The 25,573-nt window shown below is 39.4% G+C and overlaps 1 protein-coding gene across 2 annotated transcripts in view; it reads left to right on the top strand.

The window, feature by feature from the left end:
• LOC131053990 (uncharacterized) overlaps positions 1-25,573 on the top strand; it is a 344,360-nt gene that overhangs the window by 128,965 nt on the left and 189,822 nt on the right. For both annotated transcript variants that reach the window (XM_057988551.2, XM_057988552.2), the window contains one exon: positions 18,666-18,743. In XM_057988551.2, coding sequence (XP_057844534.2) covers positions 18,666-18,743 — 78 coding nt within the window. The remainder of the gene's footprint in view (positions 1-18,665; positions 18,744-25,573) is intronic.

Below are 25,573 nucleotides of genomic sequence, written 5' to 3'. Positions count from 1 at the left end.
TTAAAACATTGTTGATAATCCCTTTAAATCATTGTCGCCTTCAAATATTTTTTACTGATAATTATGCCAACCAGGGAAACACTAAAAATTTCAAGTCACTGCTTGGAGACTAACTTACTATAAATAGTAAGTGTCTAGAAACCCTGTCAGAGCAACATCGATTGGCCTGAAACTAAATACACCTAGGCCAAAACACCTTAGGATCCCACCAATGTCCTTGTTAGCCTTCGGGACCGTGTCAGAATAGGCTAACGACACCCCATATCATGTTGCGCTAAAAAGGGGACATTACAGTCCGCCCCCCTTGAAATTGCTTGTCCTCAAGCAAATTCGGTCCTGAATGTTGCAATACCTGCTCATTCTCCCATGTAGCATCCTCATCTGGCAGGTCTCTCCATTTCACCAAGTATTCCTTAACGATTCTGTTCCTGAGTGTCCTTTCCCTGACATCCAGAATAGCTGCAGAGATCAGCACTAATCTCCCTTCCTCGTCTAACGGAGGTAAATCTGTTGAAGGCACCACACCTTGACCAATGGCTTTCTTAAGCCTCGACACATGGAACACGTTGTGCACACAGCTACCCTCTGGAAGCTCTATCTCGTAGGCAACCTCACCTACCCTGCGAATGACTCTATAGGGGCCATAAAACTGGGGTCTCAACTTCTCTGCTCCGCTCTTCTTGAGCGATGACTATCTATATGACTGTAACTTTAAATACACCATGTCACCAACCTCAAAATCGTGCTTCACCCTGTGTTGATCAGCATACAACTTTTGCTGATTCTGTGCCTGCTGTATATTCTCCTTGAGTGCCCTCAGGATGTTCTGACTATCCTGCAATGAATCTCAGGCTTTGGGTACTCTGCTATCCCCAAGGACTATGTCAACAAAGCTCGGCGCCTCGTAGCCATGAAGTGCCATGAAGGGTGTCATCCTGATAGACATATGATATGTCGTGTTGTAACAATATTCCCCCATGTGTAACCATCTCACCGAGGCCCTCTGTTGTGCAGTCACATAATTTCGCAGATAACCCTCAACCCACTTATTCACAATCTTTGTCTGACCATCCGTCTGTGGATGATAACTAGTGTTGGGTGTGAGCTCCGCACCACACAACCGAAAGAGCTCCTGCCAAAAAGCACTCAAAAATCTGCTATCCTGATCACTCACTATAAACCTGGGCAACCCATGCAATCTGAATATCTCCTTGTAAAAAAGGTCTGCCACCTGCGCTGCTGTGTAAGTAGATGGTATAGCGAAGAAATGGGCAAACTTTGTCAAGTGGTCTACCACAACATATATACAATCTCACCCTTGCACTCTAGGTAGTCCGATGATGAAGTCCATGGATATGCTTTCCCACTTCCTATCTGGAATGGGCAAAGGCTGAAGCAACCTGTTGTGACCATTTCACACATCGCCCCATGCAAATGGGGGCCCCTTCTTTTTGCTCGTTTTGCCTGTTCTTTTTCTCTGCTTTTTAGGGTTTTGGTAGTTTGTCAGTTGTCTGGATTTAGGGTCAAGCCTTAGGGTTTCTATTTTGTCGTTTTCAGGCCAAAGTCCAGTCAATCTTGAGAGTTTTTTTCAAGCTTCCTTTCGTAGGATGCAATTTTGAATAAAGTGAGTTTGCCAGAGTCTAAGTGAGTTGGTCTATTTTCAATTGGAATTTTGAATGAAGAGTCTAAATTTGTCAAGTGTGAATGATGAAATTGCGAATTTTGTCCAATTGAGTGATTTTGACCAAATTTTGAAAATTTTGATATTTGATCCCGGGTATTGGAAAGGTCTTGTTTTTGCCTTGTGAAGTGATTGTAATCCCGAAATCATGATATTTTGGCCTGTAGGAGCAAAATCGCTCCTGTCCCTCAGTGAAGGACCGGAGCTCAAAATCAAACATTGCCTTGTCCTTGCAGGATTTGAACAACTTGACGATTTGAAGAGATCAAAGGAGATATGTTTTATCAATTGAATATAACTTTAAGTGCCTTCGTGAAGGAAAACGGACCAAAAATGCAAAGTTCGCTCCTGTCCCTCAGTCAGGGACCAGGGCGAAATTCAGTCTAGCTCCCGTCCCTCTCCCAGGGACCAAAGCGAAATTCCTCATAGGGCAAAATTTGGGTGAAGATTGAGCAAGTTTTGAGTTTGAAGCAAGAAAGGAGGGTGAAATGAACCCGTTGAATACAAATTGAAGATTACAAGACATCAATAGGAGACTCAAATTGGCCTAGGCGCTCCTGTCCCTCAGTCAGGGACCAGAGCGATTTTTGCCTTAGGTCAATTTCTTGCCAAGTTAGAATGAATTCCAAGCCTTGGATGAATGAAGGGATGCACAACAAGATCGTTGAGGATAAATTTTGGGGTTGGCAAAGTGTAATTGAGCTTGCACATGAAAATTTGGTCCTGTCCCTCAGCCAGGGACCAGGGCGAAATGATGATTATCTTGCCTTTCACTCAAAGTATAAACCACTCCAAGTCAGGATACATGAAGACAAGGACGTTTTGAAGCGTCTCAACGAAGAACAAAGTTACAAGGACCGCTAAAATTGAAAGAACTGCACCAAATGCCCAAATTCGCTCCTATCCCTCAGTCAGGGACCAGGGCGAAATTCAGTGTAGCTCCCGTCCCTCAGTCAGGGACCAGAGCGGAATTTCTATAAAGGCTTGGGTTTTGAAGGTTAATCAAGTTTCAAGTGTCCAAGAGGGATCAAAGGACCCCATTCTACATGGTGAAAGTGATTGCAAGATGATACAAACAAGGTTGAGCCCAGGATGCCCAAATTCGCTTCTGTCCCTCAGTCAGGGACCAGGGCGATATTTATCATACTAGCCAAATCCTTAAAAAATCACGCCAAGTCAAGGTTGTACAAGGTTGCACAGGGTCAAAGTGATCTTGAGAAGATGATATGCCAAGAAATCAAACGTCAAAAGGTGATCAATTGGGCCAAGGAGACAACATCGCTCCTGTCCCTCAGTCAGGGACCAGGGCGATTTTCACAAGATCATTCATTTTCCTTCAAAATCATAACAAGGCAAGGATACACAAGATCAAGGATATCGTTTGGAAGGCAATGAACAAGAAGCGAAGGTTGAAAGATAGCAAATGTTGGCTAGAGCATAAAGTTCGCTCCTGTCCCTCACCAAGGGACCAGGGCGATAATCCATTTAAACATCAAAATGTCTTGTTAAAGACAAGTGAAACAAGCATGGAACGAAAGACTAACATTGTTTCTCCCTCATGATGAAGATTGAGGATCGAAGATGCAAAGGACAGGAGAAAACATAAAGTTCGCTCCTGTCCCTCACCAAGGGACCAGGGCGATAATGGTCATAAAAGGCACTCATCCACAAAACCAAGTTAATCAAGTTCGAAATTCCTTACAAATATGCCAGTTTCAACGTGAAGATGATGGTTTTGAATGTCGAAAGCACAAGAATCAAGGCCAAAATGAAATTCGCTCCTGTCCCTCTCCCAGGGACCAGAGCGATGGGGTTTGTATCTTTCCCTTCTCCTAATTTTTGGCGCTAAAACAATTTTTTTTAAATTTTATTAAATGCTAGAAAAAAATCGATAAATCAAATTGATAGCATTTAAAAATTGCGCTTGGATATTTAATTAATTAATTTTGCCTATTTTAAAAATCGAATTAATTAATTGCAAAGGCATTAAATCAATTAATTATTATTTTAAATAAAAATCAAATTGGAGCACTTGGATTTAAATATTTTATAAAAGTCGGCCCTTGTTATTTATTTAAAAATCATTTTAATTTCTTTTTTTTTGGCATAGTCGGCCTAGAGGTAAATGAGAGGTGAGCGCTTATAAAAGGAGGGTGAAAATTTTCATTTTCACATTATCATTTCACCTTCATTCATATGCGATTTGGAGAAGACAAAGAGGTGTGCGATTTGTATTTACAAGAAGCGAATTTCATAAAGGAGAAGTGCGAATTTCATTGAAAGGAAGTGCGAGTTTAGTTGGAGTTGAGCGAACTTGCCAAGATCACGTCAAAGACCCCCAAAGGTGGCGAAGTTGCTAGCTTGAGAGAGATCACGTTGAAGTCACCAAATTTCGAGTTTTGCCTAGGCGATTTTCTTCATTTTTGCATTTTAGAGTTAAACTCTCAAGTGAGGTATGGCGAGGATCCCTTGAATTTTTGAATTTTGATCGTCATAGCTTCAAAATTTTGAATTTTGAAATTTTGAATTCCAGTAGCTCAATCGTTTTTAGGAAATGATAACTCAAAGACTTATCATGAAGTTTCCTAATCTTTAATCTAATCTATGTTATGCATTGCAATATCTAGTTACTTATTATGAAATGTTGTGTAGGTATGGCGACCCCGAAGGCGGGAGCATCCACCAGTCGTCCAGCTCTCATGAAGGAAGATCAAAAGACCGAAGAAGTGGAGACCAAGATCGTGTCTAAATGGAGCAACATTGGAGATACCAACTTGGGCAACTTCAGCACGAAGAAGTTTCGAGAGGTCCCCTACATTGGTAAGCCATCACCTGTCGCCCGGAGAATAATTGAAAGTGGCATCATTAAGGCGGCCGGCTTCCCTCCAGCAGTTCAGTGCCATGAGTTGATGATCGAGTGTGCTCGTCATTATGATCCTCAATCCAGAACAATCGTGTCCAAGGAAGGAAACACTTTAGCTTATCTTTCAGAGGAAGCTATAAGTGAGGCTTTCCATCTTCCAGAGCACAGGGATATGATATACAAGAGCATCGAAGGAGCCAGGTCCATGTACGAAGATGATCCAGATGCTTGCCTAAGCATCATCAACAAGAACTGGTTACTCAAGAGTCGTCCTCGCCTGAGCAAGATCCCGAACACACCACATAGGATTGATTTCCAGGAGGAGTACAGAGATTTGATTACAATGCTCAACCAAGTTATAGGAGCCCCTCAAGCCTTCTACTTTGAAAGGTGGATGTTCTACTTTATCCAGGTGATAGTTCAGGGTAAAGGAACAATTCATTGGGCTAGGATGATTAGCCATTGCTTGGACGTACAGTTGAGGAGACTAAAAGCTACCAAGTCCTTCCACATGAGTTCATACGTCATATATGCTTTGATTAGGAGCTTTGAGTACGCAGGACTACCTCACAGAGGAGTGATTGGAAGAGGACTCGGCGAGGTCAGAGTTTGTGATTCCTATGTCCACTTGCATCATCCGCCAGGAAGCAACTACAAGTTAGTTAATGATACCTTCACGATGAACATCATGAGGACGTTGCAAGGTGGGATTCACAACAGATTATCACAGAATGCACAGGAACTAGTAAAGAGGTACGGTGCTTGGTTTATCCAATTTCCGAAGTTTACTTATATTAGAGTTCATAGATGTCCTTCACCTCCATACATGTTGCCGAGATATCCGACAGACAGAATAGTGTTACTTGAGGTAACAAGACAGTTGGCAGCTTATGCGAAGGCATTCAGACACAGACATGGAAGTGGAGTTCCTGTACCTATCATCTTAGGCAATTCAGTTGAGGTATGTCATAATGCTTTACGCAGAGAAGGAGTTAGCTTTGTTTTCTTTTTTATCCATTGCTTTGAGAGAAAGCTTTGATCCACATGGATATATAGAGGAGACAGTCAGTAGGAAGTTTAAGCATGAATTTCAGATAGAAGATTTTATGATGAATCTCTTAGACGATCTTGAAGTGAAAAGAAAGATGCATTCTAGATTGCCTTTGGATTTCATCAGGAAATGCAAGATTTACAGAGTGGCCGACCAAGCACAGGACAGTGGCAGACATCTCCAGTCATTCTATGACCGAGAAAGCAAATCAGTAAGGTTAGATTGGAATGAGCCAGAGGTCGTGGATCTAGATGCTTTGATGGCTCCAGTCTTGTCTTGTACTCGCAGATGGGTTGATGTGCAGCATCAGAAGTTGAGAGAGCAAGGCATAGCTATGACTTTCACTTTGGAAGAGAAACCAGCCGAAGGTGGAGCTGGTGTAAGCGAAGGTAATCCTAATCCCAGAAATACAAATGAAGGCAACCTTCGAAGTGCAAGTGAAGGCGATCTCCATCCTAGAGGCTCGAAGAGGAAAGAGAGACCTGAAAAAAGAGAATCTTCCAAGAAGAAGCAAGGGGCCAACCGAGATCGTTCATCCGGCACATCTTCTCGACCTGAGAAAAGGACACTTGAAGTGGAAGATTCTATGGAGTCAATGGTACAGAATGATAAAGAAGGACAGGCAACAGGTGGATCTCTTCAAGACAAAGAGTTGCATGAAGATGGGGAAGATAATGAAGTAACATCTCCTACCAGAGAAGAAGAATTGCCCAAGGAAATACAGGTTAAAGAGACAAGATCTGCCATCCCAGATTGGTTGAAGGAAAGATTAACTAAGGTGATCGTGATTGAGGACGAAGACAATGTAATTGACTTGGAGAGCCTTGTCGGACATTCCCAGGAAGTGACAGAAAAGAGGAAGGCTACCAAGATGTCCAAGATGATTAGAGATGAAACTGGATCCAGAAAGTTGCAGATAGCTACACCGGCAGTGGACAAGTATGAAGGTGAGATCTTAGCAGAGGAATATGATATAGAGACATTTGAGCTAGGTCCATCCACAGCCGAGCAGACACTTGATGATGCCACCGATTCATTTGAGGCCTTGAAAGACAAACTTAGGGAAGAAATGGAGAAGAATAGGAAGCTTGAGAGAGAGGTTGGTGCATGGAGAACATATTTCAGCCATCTCAATCAACCTTTAGGACGTCAGGATCCAACAAGATCACCCATACAGGCACTTCCCCTTCAATCAATTGGTGAGGCAGAGAGATTCAGGAGTATGGTCCAGCGTATGAGTACTTGGATGGACAAATCTCATACAGTTGCCGTAGAATTTGTAACAAGGATGATGAAGACTATTCATAGGGCTATTCAGGTTCTTGAGATTATCCACAACTTGATGATAACAGTAGCTGCTTTTGCTCATACCAAAGAGGTTATCATTCCTGTCTTGAAAGTAATCAGACAAACATCGAGGAAGGTCTTAGCACAGGAAAAGATCATGGATGGAGGACCTCATAGTTTGCTTCAATGGTCAACCTTACTCCAGATGAAGGAAGTTCTCTTTGAGGACATCAGTACTAGATGTAGCCATGTTGAGGAGGTGATCAACCCGATCCAGGACAGAGTATTTGAGGTACTACGTACCATTCTTGGCAGGAGGATCGAAGTTGAGACAGATGTGGATTTGCAGGAATTGGAGGATAGAATCAAGGTCATCTTTTGCAAGGACGCTAATATCACAGATGAGCAACAGGACCAGATGTTTGCTACCATGCTCCTGATTGAAAAGACTAAAGAACTTGAACTTACATGGGACGCAGCTCTTCTAGATGCATTTGATCAGGTCATCCACTTGGAAGAAAGAATGAAGAATCTTCCTGAGATTCCAATTGCTGAGATCGAAGGAATCGTGTCAAGATTCATTGCATATGCTAAAAAAGAGAATTGGAAAGGGAATAAGATTCTAGATGAGAGGTTGTTATAGATGACATGGCACCTTAGTTGTCATTGGTTTATGTCTCCTAGATTTTCGTGCCAAATTTAATAATTGGCTATGCATTTAATGTTGTGCAATAAAAGGGGAACTTTTGTAACAAACCCTAATTAGGGTTTAGGTGTCATGATCTTGACCGTTCATCTGCTTTTTTGATCTGGACCATTCATTGTAATTGAGGATGCTATTTATACCCTCATTTCATTTCATTTTCATAAGAATTAGATGTAAGAAGAAGATTAGATTATTGATGTATTAGAGAGTTTAGAGTTTAGAAGCAATTTACTTTTGTAGCAAGATTGAGCTTTGAGGAAAGAATTCAAACAATTGTTGTACATGATGACTTTGAAATCAATGAAATATTTAAGTTATGGTGTTTTGTTGCAATTTTCTTGGTTATCTTCATGGTTGTTCAATTTTCTTGAATCATTCTCAATCAAAGTAGTGTGTTAATTCGAAGGACAAAGTGTTGGACTTGATCTTTGGTAGGATTCGCTTTCCAAACCACTAGCTTCTTGCTGATTGTAGGAACGCCTTGCGTGGTCAACTGGAGAATACTTGAATCACTTAACCTTCAATCATTGTTGTATCTTCGATATGTACCTTCGTGGCAGTGTCTTTGATCTTTGATGTATTGAAAAAAAATCATTTGTTACCTTAGAAGATCGCATCAATTTCAATTGAGTTGTTATTTTATGGCAAAATTGAAGTTGGTAGAATCTTGCCAAGTCTTCTCCACATGAAGTCATTCTTAGGGTTAGACTAGATTAGAGCTCTTGTAAAAACCCTATCCTTTTGTTATTTTTTGAAAAGCTTCTTTAGTTTAGCAAAATCTTCGGTAACGTAAGGCCCCTTGAGGACACAGCAAATCACAACGACCACTGGTGCTTATCCACACGTAGAGACCCTACCAAAAAGAACATTGGAGTCATCCTAACTGATCCTTTTTGCGAATCTTCAGCAGTTAGCGACTTTATTCAAGAGAGGATAAGATGCCTTTGGGTATTTTATTCTGTGTATGATTGTGTATAAAATACACGTCAACACAACCCTGCAGGGAAAGTGTGCTCTCCCTTATTCTGCTGACATACTGCACACTCCTTCACATATCTCTACACATCATCCTTAAGTCCCCTCCAAGTAAACCTTTCACGGATCTGCCTGTAAATTTTGAAGATCCTCGGATGTCCAGCTGTAGGCGCATCATGGAATGCCCTTAAAATTCCCCCCTTGAACAGTGATGTAGGAATCAAATAAATCCTATCCTGAAATCTGATCAACCCATCCAACACCATATACCTATCATCCTGTATGGTACTTGCAACTATCCCAGAAGCCCAAGTATCCCCTGCATACTCTGCTATAATCCGATCTCTCCAATCCCCTGAAATCTCAACTAGAGCGCAAACATGCGGTCTCCTAGATAAAGCATCGGCCACCACATTCTTCTTCCCTTTGACAAACTCTATGTCAAAATCATAAGGTTGCAATTTAGTGATCCATTTTTGCTGCCTGTCATTAAGATCACGCTGGCTCATGAAATATTTTATGCTATTGTGATCAGTTTTGATCACAAACTGTCCACTTACTAAGTATGATCGGAATTTGGCCAATGCATGCATTATGGCCAACATCTCCCGGTCATAGACAGATTAACTCCTCTCAACTCCTCGGAGCTTCCTACTCTCGAATGCAATGGGATGCTTCTCCTGCATCAATACTGCTCCAATCCCATCACCCGATGCATCACAATGAAGCTGAAAAGGCTTCGTGAAATCTGGTAGAGCTAGAACTGGACATGAAGACATTACTTGCTTGAAATGCTCAAAACACCTCTGTGCTGCCCCTGTCCACACGAAGGCCCCCTTCTTGGTGAGATCTGTCAAAGGCGTTGCCGTTTGTGAAAAACCCTTAACAAACCTTCTGTAAAATCCGCAAAGACCAAAGAATCCCTTAAGCTATGTGAGGTTCGTAGGAGTAGGCCAATCAACTATAGCTTTAATCTTTTCAGGGTCTACTCGAACTCTATCCGCACTAATAATATGCCCAAGGTATAGTAATTCTGTCATACCAACCTCACACTTAGACTCCTTGGCATACAAAGACTCTCTCTCTAGGATAGATAATACCTCCTCCAAATGTTGTGAATGTTCCTCCTAGGTCTTACTGAAGACCAAGATGTCATCAAAGAAGATCAAGACAAATCTCCTCGACTGCTCCCTGAATACCTGGTTCATACAACTTTGAAATGTAGCGGGTGCACTGGTTAGTCCAAATGGCATAACCATAAACTCAAAGTGGCCATAGTGACATCGGAAGGCTGTTTTCTCAATGTCCTCTGCTCTCATCCTGATCTGATGGTATCCAGATCGCAAATCAATTTTGGTGAAGAAGCATGCCCCATGCAACTCATCAATCAGCTCATCAATCCTAGGAATGGGATACCTGTTTTTAATTGTTTTCTTATTCAGTGCCCTGTAATCGATGCAGATGCACATCGTCCCATCCTTCTTCACCAGTACTACTGCTGAAGCAAATGGGCTTTTGCTAGGCCTAATGTGCCCCATCTCCAACAACTCCTTAATTGCCTTCTCTATCTCATCCTTGTGTTTCTTAGGATGATGATAAGGAGTGATCATCATTGGTTTGGCTCCCTCCTCGAGCTCAATAACATGCTCTACACCCCTATCAGGAGGAACCCCATGAGGAATATCACTGAATACCTTGGCATGTCTGTCAAGAATCTCCTGTATATCTGGTGGATGACTCTTCACCCGAGGCTCCGGTGAAGATGACATAACTAAGCACTCTGTTGCCCACTCTATGTCATTATGCTGAAAAAGTCTCTCCATTCTCCTCAAAGAGACTACCCTGCAACTCCCATCTGAAAGTCCCCTGAGTACAACAGTCCTACCCTCATGTTGAAACCTCATTTCCAACTTCGCTAGGTTGAAAGTGAACTCAACCAGCGATGCCCTCCATGTCATACCGAGGATGACGTCGTAATCTCCCATGTCCACAACATAGAAATCATCCTTCAACTCATAGCCATCTCCAAATCTAATGTGAAGATTTGAAACCTTCTGAGTACATAATAGCTTTTGGCCATTAGCCACCATGACTCTAAAACCATCATGCTCCTCTGTCTGTAAGCCTCTCCTGGCTACCAACTGTGTATCTATAAAGTTATGTGTAGCCCCAGTGTCAATGAGAGATATCACTTTCTGCCCCTGGATAGTACCCTTGACCTTAAATGTGATTGCCTTTTGGGCCTCTGTCAAGCGTGCCAACGATCTATCATCCTTAGGAATGCTGCTCTCCTCTATCGTGTTACCCTCATCTGAGTCGGAGTGCTGATCCTCCCCCTCTGACTCTGACTCCTCTGCTGAAAAATACTCCATTTGATTTGCCTTAGCCTTGAGAGGGCATTTATGAGATAAGTCCCAAGGCTCTCTACACTGGAAGCACAGTTTCTTCTTTTGAAGTTCATTCAAGGTTTCACTGTCTAGTCCTTTTGATCCTTCTTTGGGTTTGTTATACTCTTTCTGAAATGGTTTTTTGTCTTTGTCCTTGTGGTAGGAAGAATCTGTTGAATGGTATTTTCCTTTGTATACCGAAGGGGCTAAATCTCGTGCCTTTTTAGTTGCTTCTGCTAAGGTGAGTGGATCATGTCCCTTCACCCAACCATGTAATGGATCAGCAAGCCCATCACAAAATAACACCACCAATCTCCTAGGAGAGATATCAGTAACAAGTATAGACAAACGCTGAAACTCGGCGATGTAAGCATCCACAAAACTTGACTGTTTTAATTGTGCTAGCTCCTTGAAATGTAACTCGGGATCCCTAGTGTCAAATCTCTCAATCAATCTTTCTGTGAATTCCTCATAGGATGTAATCTAATTATGCCCCAGAGTCACCATGCCATGATGCCACCATTCATGCGCAACGCCGTCCAAATGCATAGCCGCATACTTGATAGCCTCCTCCTCAGGCATAGGATTTAGCTGCAAGTATGTATCTACCTTCTGCACCCAAGCTCGTGCGGTCATCTTCCCTGAAGCATCATAATAAGGCAAGGAAAGTTTTCCAACTTTCTTTCTCAGCTCAAAATTCTGATTCCTCCCTCTTGCTCTAGGCATATGTCTCATCCTCAAGTCCATATAATCTCTGAGAGAAATATCTGCCTGAAACTCGGGTCCACTAGCCTCCCAGTCCCTCCTGAATTGACCCTGTAACTCAGTAATCTGCGGTTTGTTCACTGGTTGAACCAGATCCCTAGTTGGGAAGGTGGGTAGAAGAGGTCTCGAGCTCGCTGTTCGAGCTGGGCGTGCAACGTGTCTAAAGTTATCCGCCTCATTCCCATTGTTGCCATGTCCATTATTACCATTAATGTTATTCTCAGGGCCATTGTTGTTGCCTCGGCCTCCATTTTTATCATTGCCCCTATTGTTATCGCTTCCCCCATTGTTATTGTTTCCATTGTTGGCATCACCTGGATTAATATTGACGCCCATCTGTCTAGCCATAAGCTGCAACATCATGTCCATTCGCCTATTCTGCTCCTGCTGCATAAGCTGCCCTTGCTCTAACGTACCCAGTAACTGTCTAAACATTACCTCCCCCTGATCTGGATCGGTATTCCTATCATCTCGGTCACCCATACTGCTGTCCTGATCAAAGAATATCTCCTTTATGTCTGTATGACTGGATTCTATGTCCACCTGCACGGATGAACTAGATTGCTCGCTCTGTGAGTTCAAATTTCTGTTTTGTCTTGCTTTGGTATGGCAGAAGTTATAAGGCCCCTGTTGCATGCTTAAACATACATGCTTAGCATGTTTTTTTAATTCATTAATTTCTAATTTTAATGTTTTGATATTTCGTCAAACACTTTTCCCTCTATTCGGCTATTCCAAAGTCTTTGTAAGACCTCCACAGGATGGCAGGACTTATACCTCTGATACCACTGCAATGACCACCCCTATTTTCATTTTGAAAGAGACTTGCAAACTACTATATGATATCAATTAAATTGCTTAATAATCAACATGGCATTTTATCAAACACTTGACAAACATACAACAATATATGCAAAACCCGAAACTTCTTATTTGTTGTTAAATACTGATTTGCAATATAAATGTGCACATGACAATTATTCAGGTTTGTATTCAACAATTACAATGCTTAGTTATGAAAATATGATTAAAAAAACCTGTAATTGAATGTTGTAGTGGTCTGTAGATGTAATGGTAGCCTTCCAAACTTCTAATCAGCAGGAAAAACAAGTAAACTTCATACCAACATTGTTCATGCACCATAGCAGCACTATTCATGGCACTATAGCATTTTTACTATTCACGGGGCACTGTAGCAAAAACACTATTCATGCGACACTGTAGCAAAAACACTATTCATGCGGTACTGTAGTAAAACACTATTCACGTGATACTGTAGCAAAAACACTATTCACTTGGTACTGTAGCAAAACACTATTCACACAGTACTGCAGCAAAAACACTATTCACGCGGTATTGTAGCAAAATCACTATCTTCGAATCTGCAGTTTCAAACCTTTGTAAAAAATTCATGCGAAAGCACCAGATGAAGCCCAATGTGTTTCCTGAATGAAAACACCATTAATCCTCTTGACTGTGTCTTTCAACAGCGAAGAGAATGCTAGCAAAGAGGGATTCCGTCCTCCAAGCCCAATAATCAGATCTCTACGAAATCCAACAGCATAACATTAATCTCATCCAAGCATACCCCAAAAGAGAGCTCGCAACCTCAATTTATATCTTCTTCCTGGATGCAAACACTTCATTTCCTAAATGTGGGATAATACATTTTAGAATAAAATATTATTTCCCACAATGTACACATTAAAGGGATCTTTTAATATTTTAAACATTACTTTATATTCCCAACCTTATAATATAACGATAAAGTTAAATATTTAATTTAACTTTACACTTTATCGTTAAATATTAAAACATTGTTGATAATCCCTTTAAATCATTGTCGCCTTCAAATATTTTTTACTAATAATTATGCCAACCAGGGAAGCACTAAAAATTTCAAGTCACTGCTTGGAGACTAACTTACTATAAATAGTAAGTGTCTAGAAACCTTGTCAGAGCAGCACCGATTGGCCTGAAACTGAAAACACCTAGGCCAAAACACCTTAGGATCCCACCAATGTCCTTGTTAGCCTTCGGAACCGTGTCAGAATAGGCTAACAACACCCCATATCATGTTGCGCTAAAAAGGGGACATTACATGAATTTTGAGGAACTGTCTAATGCTTTGCATTAGTTGAATCTCTGAGGACGCAAACCTTTAGCAGATTGATTGAAGGGCTGGATGAAACCCTAGTTCTTCTTCTTGGGAGTGGATTCGTGACGGAATCTACATCAGCACCTAATTTGTGAAGTGTTCTTTCGAAGACAAATTTGCAGCTGAGAGAGAAAGACATTTCAGTCTTTCTAATTGTGCTACTTTGCATTTTCATGGTGATAAGGTTATACTTTAGAATAAGGACTCCGGATCTCCCAAGTGCATCTATTTTTCATTTAGGGTGATAGGCGATCTATGAGGGGATATTTGGGAGGTGTTTGGAGTGCATTTGAGGAAGTTTTGATACACTTTCAGGTCTGCCATAGGGGTCCGACCAGACCCATTGATTCTCACATATTTGCTCATCGCTAACAATTGGAGGGAGAGAAATTTGTGGGTAGAAGCTCAATCAGATCGCCTTGGCAAGACAATCATTTTGATCACTAATTCGGATGCAAAGAAGTTGGCATTATTTTATATCTTAATCTGCAACTTCAAGGGTTGGGCGGACTGCTCTAGGAGGGGCGATTTCATGCTTGGAGGCTTCCAAAAATCCACCAAAATAATCAGACTTCATCGCCTGACATTCTTCTTCGGATCGATCTCATTAAATCAGGTTTTTGACATATTTCTGGCTTATCATTTGGTCATTTTCTGAGTACCTGTCTTCAGAATTATGGACAGCCATTAGAAGGTTAATTGGTTATTGAGAAAGAGAGTTTTCTATGTTCATGTAATGACTGTAATGTAATCGGAAATTCATAACAACAGTCTCGACAGTCAATGTTTAATTCCGAAGCATGTATGACAAAATGTCAATGTCCATTAGAAGTCAGATTTGATGTATATTTTGCATTTTTAGTTGTTTGCATATCTTTTGGTTATATTTGCAATCAGTTATTGCTTTGATCATTATTGAAACTCGCATAAGTCTGAAGACAAACTTCAGAATCAACAACACGCAGAAATCTCAGTCTAAAAACAAGAACAACAGGAAATCTGTTAAGTGTTTGATAATATTCCCTATCTTTCAGTACTATATCAGCAGGGGATATTACAGTGGTATCAGAGCCATCATCCTGCCATCTTGTTGGGGAAATCTTTGACAATCAGAACAAAGGAAAGATGGCTTTCGATAAATCCACTATTGATTTGATGTGGAACTTGTATGATTTGTGGAATGATCCGAAAACAAAACAAGGATTTCTAGGAATGTTTGGGAAATCAAAAAGAAAGGAAATTTCTTAGCCTACAAGTGATCATGGGAAAACATCCATACAGGAGCATAGTATAAGCAAGAATGAAATGAGAAGACAAGTTCTATGCTTCACTTGTAAAGGTCCATGGGAGATCAATCACAAATGTATAGATGAACGGATGGTTAAAGAAAATGGAACAAGCAAGAAAGAGAATGAAGAACAAATTGTTTCAAATGGCTCGAGATTCTTCGTTGGTGATCTAGAAATTTACCTAGATAAAGGTTGTGAAGAGGTTGGTTTAGCTCAAAGAGGTGGCATGATAGAAATCCAGGATGTCTCCAATGAAGTTCATGTATCTTCATCTGATGGGGAATTGTTTGAAAATAAAGATGTAATAGTAGTCACTTCTATGACGCCAATTAATGATGATTCTTCCAAAGAAAGCAAAGAGAAGGGTAAAATTCTGATTTTGGACAGCTGCTGTTTACCTCCTCATTTTCATGAGTTTGCATCCTCTACTCATGAAATGAGAAATGTTGGCATTCAAGTTTGGTAAGGTAGTTATGAGATGGGTTGCTGATGTAAGTAGTAAGAGGTATGATTTTGTGCATCATAGCATAGAGGACGTAAAAAGGACTCAAAGCATGTGTGATGTGTGGTTAAGGAAAGCTAGGCAAGCTAAGTTGCTAGCTACCCAAACAAGGCAACACTTACGAAAGGTCAAGGAGCGCTACAATCATATAGATCAAGCAATACAACAAAGAGAAGCATATCTTCGATCATTCTTTCTTCCAATAAAAGAAGACATAGAGATGGAACATGGGCAAGGTGAGTATGATTAGAAATCAACTCTCGAGGAGTCACATATTGCTTTATTGGGTTTTCATGATGATCAAGAGGTTGAAGAATATGCAATCACGGATGAGCATAGTGACCTTATGAGATCAACCACACATGAATTACTTTGGGGTGTTAAGAAAGACACCTACATTACCAATTTGGGGGGGGACACCTATTTATTATGATATGGCAGCTATCCATTTCTTGATTGGTGATTCAATTTTCCTTGATTCTGCATGGGTTAGTGGCTGTCCTGTTTTGTTTTCCAATGCACTTTTAGATTTGGCATGGTCTACATTAGCTATTCAGTGGCATGAAAGTGTGTGGGGACATATCTATTCGATGGGCAATGAGTATGAGATGGATTTCTTTGGTTTACAATGGTATGTTGACATCTATGACATTATTCATGTTGTTGATCTAATTTATCATAGCAATGTTGGGTGGCCATTTGTGTTGTTTCATTGGTATGTGGGAGTTCATTTCCACATTTCCTTGTTGGTCAACTTTCACGGATGGGTGATTCATGGTGACTTGAGGAGATATTTTCTTTTCATCTCATATGGTAGGATTGATGGATTGGTTTGGGATCCAGGTATTGTCAGGGTTGAGGCTTACACTCCTATTGCACATGATGAGGTGATTGGATTGTTTCAGAAGATTCAGTTGGTGTTACAGGAGCTCTTTGGTGACAACAAGGACATTACACATATTTTCCTTTGGGATCTAGGTGGAGTAGAGTTTTTCTTGTAGCAGAGATTGCTTGGAGACAAGCAATTTTAGGAGGGACGGATTGTAATGCCCCCATTTTTGGAGAGAAATTAATTAATCAATTTAATTAATTAAGTTGTCCTAATAATTGATATATTTTATGGATAACTTGATTAATTATTTTAATTAATAATATTAAGTTAATTATTTATAAAGTTATCAAATTAATTAAAAATTAAAGATGACTTTATATTTAATTAATTTAATGAAGTGACAATTTAAATATTATTTCATAAAGTCACTTCTAGAAGCTTCTGGATGTTGGGTTCAAAAAGTATTTAAGGAGATCAACATGAGGCTTCAAAGCAGATTTGGATTATGAATTTTGAGGATCTGTCTAATGCTTTGCATTAGTTGAATCTTTGAGGATGCAAACCTTCAATAGATTGATTGAAGGGCTGGATGAAACCCTAGTTCTTCTTCTAGTGAGTGGATTCGTGATGGAATCTACATCATCACCTAATTTGTGAAGTCTTCTTTCGAATTCAAATTTGCAGCTCAGAGAGAAAGACATTTCAGTCTTTCTAATTGTGCTACTTTGCATTTTCATGGTGATAAGGTTATACTTCAGAATAAGGACTCCGAATCTCCCAAGTGCATCTATTTTTCATCTAGGGTGATAGGCGATCTATGAGGGAATATTTGGGAGGTGTTTGGAGTGCATTTGAGGAAGTTTTGATATACTTTCAGGTCTTCCATAGGGGTCCAACCAGACCCATTGATTCTCACATATTTGCTCATTGCTAACAATTGGAGGGAGAGAACTTTGTGGGTAGAAGCTCAATCAGATCGCCTTGACAAGACAATCATTTTGATCACTAATTCGGATGCAAAGAAGCTGGCATTATTTTATATCTTAATCTGCAACTTCAAGGGTTGGGCGGCCTGCTCTAGGAGGGGCGATTTCATGCTTGGAGGCTTCCAAAAAATCACCAAAATAATCAGACTTCATTGCCTGGCACTCTTCTTCGGATTGGCATCATTAAATCAGGTTTTTGACATATTTCTGGCTTATCATTTGGTCATTTTCTGAGTACTTGTCTTCAGAATTAGGGACAGCCACTAGAAGGTTAATTGGTTATTGAGAAAGAGAGTTTCCTATGTTCATGTAATGACTGTAATGTAATCAGCAATTCATAACAACAGTCTCGACAGTCAATGTTTAATTCCGAAGCATGTATGAGACAATGTCAATGTCCATTAGAAGTCAGATTTGAAGTAAGTTTTGCATTTTTAGTTGTTCGCATATCTTCTGGTTATATTTGCAATCAGTTATTGCTTTGATCATTATTGAAACTCGCATAAGTTTGAAGACAAACTTCAGAATCAATAACACACAGAAATCTCAGTCTGAAAACAAGAACAGCAGGAAATCTGCTAAGTGTTTGACAATATTCCCTACCTTTCAGTATTATATCAGCAAGGGATATTACAATGGAAACCTTCAAATAATTAAGCATAAATATCGTGTACTAGCATCCCTCCTTACACTTAATTTGGGGGTTATAAGATTTAAAAGAATTAGCACATAACATTTCAAAGGTGTATTCAAGTGTTTTCATAAATAGATTGCTTCTCTTCTCTTGACACACAAGTGGAAATGTTTGTTTTTTAAAGCTTTCTTTGGTAGTGACTTGCTTTACATTTGTACTATTTTATTATTTGAAGTAACAAAATTAATTTATCCAATAACAATTCAAATTATAAATAGTTCATGGTATTATTATTTTCATACTTCTAACTTTTTAACAATTTAGTTATTTTTTTATGAGAAATATTTTCCTTTTGGTGAAATAAATGGGTTACGCTTCAAACAAATCCTGAAATGGCAATTTATGGTTTTAATATAATACACTCTTCATGAAATATCATAGATATTCTCTTTGTATTAAAGTTAATGCATAAATTTGAATGGAACATAGGAATATTTTACTTTTTGTTTAGACTAATGGAGGGAGTTATTTATAATGACATTCATTCAGGTCTTTCAACAATACAAAAGTGCAATCCAAGTGCTATTTTAATAGCTCATGAGGCAACCATACGTCGTATTGGAAAAGGTCTGCATCTCTCTTTCTCTCTCTTTCTCTCTCATTCACTCACATTCACACATGAAAAAATAGACATAAACACACACATAGATAGATGCACATACATGTAGACAGAAACTCAAACAAATAAATACCTACACACACACACAAAAGACTACATTATTTTTAACAAAAATGGATTCAATTACACAACGTTTCATTGTTGTACACCAATATTCCATATAAATTATGTGGGTGTGACTTTTTATTTTGGCATTTTTTGTATATTATGTAGCAGTATCATCTAGGACAAAGTGCAAACTAGGGGTGTGCTCTCTTTCTATCAAAGTAAAATAAAATTACATTGTACATTTGCTGCACTAAATGGTGTGGGAGCAAGAGAAAAAGTCTTAAATTGGCATACAAAATACCATCAGGGACAACTAATAGAGCCAATCGATTTTCTTGTTTTCATTGTTGTTCTAAATCGTAAAGGTGATAGTTATATTTCTTCATAAAAGCATACGTTTCCTGCTTTCAAATTTACTCTGCATCAACTTCCACATTAGTTTGAGCTTGTGGATTTTTATGGGATAGCTAGTTTGTAATTTTGTTTACAACATTTCTTTTTGATATTCCCAAAATTATGACAATAATACTTGACTTTGTTTTTGGACTATCAAGTAGAAGTCAAATATCTCTTTATTTTCCCCTTATATAATGTAGCTAGTGCACTGTGAGATTGTCTAGAGGTAGAATCAATTATTTACATTTGTTTCTATGTTTTTGCAACAAATTTGAATGTAATGGGCCAAACTATTCTTTTTAGATTTTTGCAATTTCACAATAAATAATGCTTGAAACCGTAACACCTTTTGATCACCAAGATTCAAATGTGGGCAAGGAGAGAGAATACAGTGAAAGGATTAGAATAATATTAAAATATCATGCATGTTGGCAGCAAGCTACACAACTCAACATTGCAGACAGTATTTATAGCTGTTTGTTGGCCATTGACAGAGATATTCAGTTTCCTTTTGACATTGATTTACAAACAAATTTCTTTCACTAGAAAAACAGATTCTGTTCAGATTTCTTGTTTGTGTGCACAGCAGATTTGGTTCAGATATCTCCATTGTCTGCACTCTGCACAGCAGATTTGGATCACTTTTCTCCTTTCTATCTCCAATCTCCCTTCTACTCCATTGGATTGGTTTAGCTTACCCTCTCCTAGGGCTTCCACACTTTGAATTTGCATACACTTACTAGGGCTTATTTGCATTGATACCAATGTTGAAAGATTGAGTGCACTGACTTTGAAAAAGCAGATACTTCAGTGAGTCTATTCTTGTATTTATTATTGTATTGGAAAGTTATAAAGCTGGTTGGAACAAATTATGGATTAATTTTGCAGCTAATCTTATATAGACTTTATAAATAATACATTTTGTCAATGTATCATTTTTGTCTCTTCACAAATGTTTCCTTTCTTTTTTCCTCCAAAGTGTTACCCTCATTTATCTGAGGCATATTTTTGTTCTCATGTTATTTAAAATAAGGAGTGTTTATTTAGTCTGGGTTTTTGTAATTCTCGGTTTTAGTCTTATTAGATTTTGTCTTGAACTGAACCTCTCCATTGAACCTTTTCAAAACTTCAAGGTTCAAGTTCAAGCAGAGCATGTTGTATCGTGGCTTTGTTCTAGTTTAAAAGTTAACGGTGTATGATGACACTGCTAAAGTTATCCAAGAATTAGGAAAGGAAAATACAGCCTAGAAGAACAAAGAAGCCAAATGGGCCTGAACAATAGCTCACATGGAAGAAGTTCAAAAGCATGGCGTAATGAAGTTCCTTGCAGGAAAGCCTATACAGGGATTCAATGACAATGTTCTGTAAATTTGCAAGAACATTGAATGGAGAAATACGGTAATAAAATAGGGCTATGAGGAATTTGTTAAACTTGGGGGAGAATTGTCTGAATTGATACAAAATATGCTTAATGATCTGAAATGCATTGGAGTGAAATATATAAAGGAGGATGGACAAACCGTTGACACCGCTGAAGCCATAAGCAAATATTATGAAGTACAAATTGATATGGTCAGGAATGCAACGGTGGTCACGAAGAAAGATTTTTCCACCATTGCTAAAATGGAATCTTTACTGTTTTTTATGCATAGATCATTTGAACAACCATGTGTATAAAGTTAAACAGGTGCGCTGTGATAAAGAGGTTTGGCAACAATGGATTTTACACGTAGGCATTCCAAATGAACCTGTCATCTAGCAATTCACGAAGGCATTCACGGAGTGGAAGAAGGATCAAACTGGTCGCTCGTTGCAACGAATTGGATAATTGTTCCCGTGTTTTCTTTCCTTTCTGTTGTTTTTAGTCAAAAAATGGTTTTGTAAGTTAGTTTCAAAATAAACTATTTAAAGTTACCGTCAGGTAGAGCGGTGTAACTCTGTGGTTACCGAGTGGTTAGGGTAGAAAGTTTAGCTATATATTTCTAGAAAAAGACTTGAAAAAGGTTCGAGAAATTTTGAAAAGATTGACAGACTTTGTTTTAGATACTTGAGGATTGTCAATGAAGGAATTTTATCAGTAAATAAAATTAGACATTTTCAGCAACTTTCAAATCTGTGTATTTAAATGCAGAAAAGAAAATCTCTGTTGGGATAAATTTGTTTGTGTTGAATGTGTTGCTTTTTTGATTATCCAATTTCATACGTTTGAAAATGAATGTAATAAGTAATTTTGTTGTTAATATTGTGTGGATCTGATTCCCCTTGTCCTGGGAGACACGAGACAGACTCAATCAGAGTCTATGATTTTATCGTTTCTTTAATTATAGTTTCTGAAGTAAAGTTATTCTTGATGGTAAATCTGTGGGTTTACATATAGAGTGTTTATCTTCCTGGCATTCATGTGGTGTTGACTAATGAATGTGAAAAGCCTTTTCTTTTCGCTTTTTGGTTAAAAGTGAAGTTAATATTTGTGTGTTTAAAAATTCATTGAACATTATACGGGAAGCTGCACCCTTATGCAGAGGGTAAACAATTTATTGAATTACCCAACTGTTGGTTCTATTTGTCTTTCACAAAAACAAGGGCATACATGAGTCATTTATCATAAAATTATGAAAGGCTAAATCTGTTAACCAACAGATTTTTGGCGACTCTGCTGGGGAGTCGGATAGTAACACTGGAGGCTGAATCATAAGATTAGTAAGGTTGTCTAATTGGAGTAGAGTTCTGTGACTCAGGGCGAGTCACGCGAGTCAGTGGGATGGGTGACCCTTGTTGGGTCACGGTGACCCTAACCCAGGCTCGAACGGGTCAGGGGGCATGACTCGCCTGACTCGCCGAGTCAGCGAGTCACTCCCTGACTCGCCGAGTCCTAGGGTCATGACCCGGCCGGTCTGCAACACCTCATTCAGATTGACATGGCATTACTGTTTTGATGCAAGGAGAGGTGAGTGGACTGCAGGTGCTAAAAGATGGGAAATGGGTTGCAGTAGAACCAATACCCAATGCCTTTGTGGTGAATGTGGCTGATCAACTTCAGGTTTATAATAATATAAATGATATTCACTCTATACAGACTTCCTCTTTGTTTAAAACTTGTTTTTGGAGTACTGAATTTTGAATTGTTTTTGTATGACATACATTTTAATTTTTCATTTTATAATCTACCTTTAAAGTTGGAAATGAGACTAATGTTTTTTTCTTTTCCTTATCTTAGATAGATGGTGGCAAATGTTTGGGCCTTCAACCCCAAACCTTCAAAAAATTGCCATCCGCATATTGAGCCAGCCATGCAGCGCTTCTGGATGTGAGCGCAACTGGAGCATGTTCAAGCACATCCACTCGAAGAGGCGAAATAGATTGTCTGTGGAGAGATTGAATGATCTAGTCTTTGTTCATTACAACCTCCGTCTCAGGACCAGACAGATTTTGGATGCTGACTCCTCTCCGATCACTCTAGGGGAAGTCGACCCCTAGTCCAATTGGCTCACTGAGTCCACCGATCCAGTCTTCACTGATGAGGACCTTGAGTGGGTTGACCAGGAGACAGAGAGGTTGAGGTTGTGGCTATGGCAGAGGAGGAGGATAGAGCACAATCAGGCACAACACCTATGGCTACTTAGACTGGCACATCACAGGCAGAGACTATGGCTACTCAAGCATCCAGGACCTACCTTAGATGCCTTTCTAGGAGGCAGATAGACAAGGCTGAGCCTGAGCCTGAGCCATAGACTTGTTTTTGTTTACACTTTACAGTTACATATATGTTTGGGAACATTTGAAGTCATGGATTTTATATACATTGGACAACATTTATAACTCTATATATCTATGTTTTCTAATTCCTTCAGCTACAATTTACATTTCTACGCATGTGATGGATGTATGTTTATGTATGTAATCAAATTAGCTTCTATTTGATGATGTTATAGTGTCTTTAAGCTTAATTCAATAATGGGTGTATGAAACAAGTTTTAAATCGTTAAAAATCTCTAAATTTCAAGGGTTTTCTTATTTTGCTGAGTCGTTGCCGAGTCATTGCCGAGCCCGAGCCGAGTCACAAGCCGAGTACGAGCTGAGTCACGAGCCTGGGAACTTTGGTTTGAAGTGAGTACTGCATTATAAACAGGCTAGAGTCAAGAAGATATACGAGATCTCAGAGGCGTGAAGGGGTGATTGATTCTGTTTTTCAGGAACTCCAAGATTCCAACTTCGTAACCTCCTTTACACCTAGAAGAAGAGCCAAGAGTAGACCTCGAACTCCCTCTTCTATATCCCTTGTATCTCTTACTTGTCAAGTCCTAATATTACATGGTGTTGCTTTGCCTAGTGTTATCAACCCTACACCTTTGAATATCATTTTACCTGTGGCTGTATGGCTGTTAACAATCCCTGGGGTCCTGCTTTAGGACCACTTGCACTTGGTGCAAATCTTAATCCTTTGCCCAAAGGAGCATGAGATTAGTTGCCTAAATTCAATGGTGATGGAAAGGTCTCAATAGGCGAGCATTTGAATGCATTTAATGTTGCTTGTGGTGTTCTAGTTGTTCAACATGAAGATGTGGCTCTAAGATTATTTGTACAAACATTGACTGAGGTGGCAACAAATTGGTTTAATTATTTACCTAATGGTGCAATTACAAATTGGCAAGATCTTAAAACTAGGTTTAAGGCTAGGTTCAAATTAGCCGAAGATGAACATTCTCTTCTAGCCTAATTAGCCCAGTTAAAGAAAGAGATTCCTAAGTCTATGAGAGATTTTGTGGCTAAGTTTGATAAAATTGTTCATAAGATTCCAGCAAACCAAAGGCCTTCTGATGATAATTTGAAATGCTTTTTCATCAATTCTATGCCCTCTGAGATCGGTTTCTTGATCCGTAGGCAACGAGTAGCAACCCTAGCTAATGTGAAAACATTAGCAGTAGAATTAGAAGATGATTTGATCACTGCAAGAAAGTGGAAGAAGGAAGTTCAAACTTCCACATCACAGGCATCAACTTCATCTGATCCTGTGATTCAGCGATTAATGAATGACATGATAACCTTGAAGAGGCAATTACCCAAAACTAATACTTCTTATCCGCAACCTGTTGTGACGTTTTCACACATCGCCCCATTGCAAATGGGGACCCATGTTTTTTTTGCTCGTTTTGCTCGTTTTCGCTTTGCTTTTTCTAGGGTTTTGTTAGTTTGTTAGTTGTCTGGATTTAGGGTCAAGCCTTAGGGTTTTAATTACCGTCTTTTCGGACCAGAATCCAGTCGGTTTTGGGAGCTTTTTGAGTTTCCTTTTCTAGAATGCAAATTTTGAATGCAATGAATTCGCCAGAATGGTCTAATTTTCAATTGGAATGTTGATGCAGAGCTTAAATTTGTCTAAGTGTTGAAGATGAAATGTGAATTTTTTGTCCGATTGAATATTTTTGACCAAATTTTGACTTTTTTTATTTTTGATCCTGGGCATTGGAAATGATTTGTTTTCGCCTTGTGAAGTGTTAAAATGTGTAAAATCATGTTATTTTGGCCTGTAGGAGCAAAATCGCTCCTGTCCCTCAGTGAAGGACGGGAGCTCGTTTTCAAATATTTTACTATTCCTGCAGGGTCAAGATGAATTACGAATTGGAAGTGATGGAGAAAGGCGAGATCTTTCCATTGAATATAAATTGAAGATTTTCATGAGCACAGAAATGCCTCCAGGAGAAAAATCGCTCCTGTCCCTCAGTGAAGGACCGGAGCTACAAATCCAATTTTGCTTTGTCCTTGCAAGATTTTAACGTCTTGACGATGTGAAAAGGTCCAAAGAGGTGCATTTTATCAAATGAATATAACTTGAAGCGCTGTCGGGGAGATCACATGGATAGCAAGTCCGGCTTGAGTGAGGTCCTGATCCTGAAATTTGGCTAAGTCTGGAATGTCCTGACCCTGAAATTTGACTAAGTCTGGAAACTAAAAAAACCTCCAAAAACTAGATTTTGCAATATAACTCTTGGAGGTCTGAAACCACTCTCAAACATCCTGAAAGTATATGTGGAATATAACTTAAAATTGTCCTAATCGAGAGTGCGAAAAGTCAAATTTCGCTCGTGTCCTTCTCCAAGGGTCTAGAGCGAAATGCGCTCCTGTCCCTCTCCAAGGGACCAAGGCGAATCGCTCGTGTCCCTCACCAAGGGTCCAGAGCGAAAATGCTTAGTTGAGCCATTCCTGACCTTGTTTGGACGAATCGAGACATCAAAGGCATGGTGAAGGACGAAATGAGCATGATAGAGCATCCAGACTTGATCAAAAACAATGAAATGATGAAGTTTTGCCTAGAGGGACAAATTCGCTCCTGTCCCTC

This window comes from Cryptomeria japonica, chromosome 2, assembly GCF_030272615.1.
Source record: "Cryptomeria japonica chromosome 2, Sugi_1.0, whole genome shotgun sequence".
NCBI lineage: Eukaryota > Viridiplantae > Streptophyta > Pinopsida > Cupressales > Cupressaceae > Cryptomeria > Cryptomeria japonica.
This window is presented reverse-complemented; position numbering and strand designations above follow the sequence as displayed.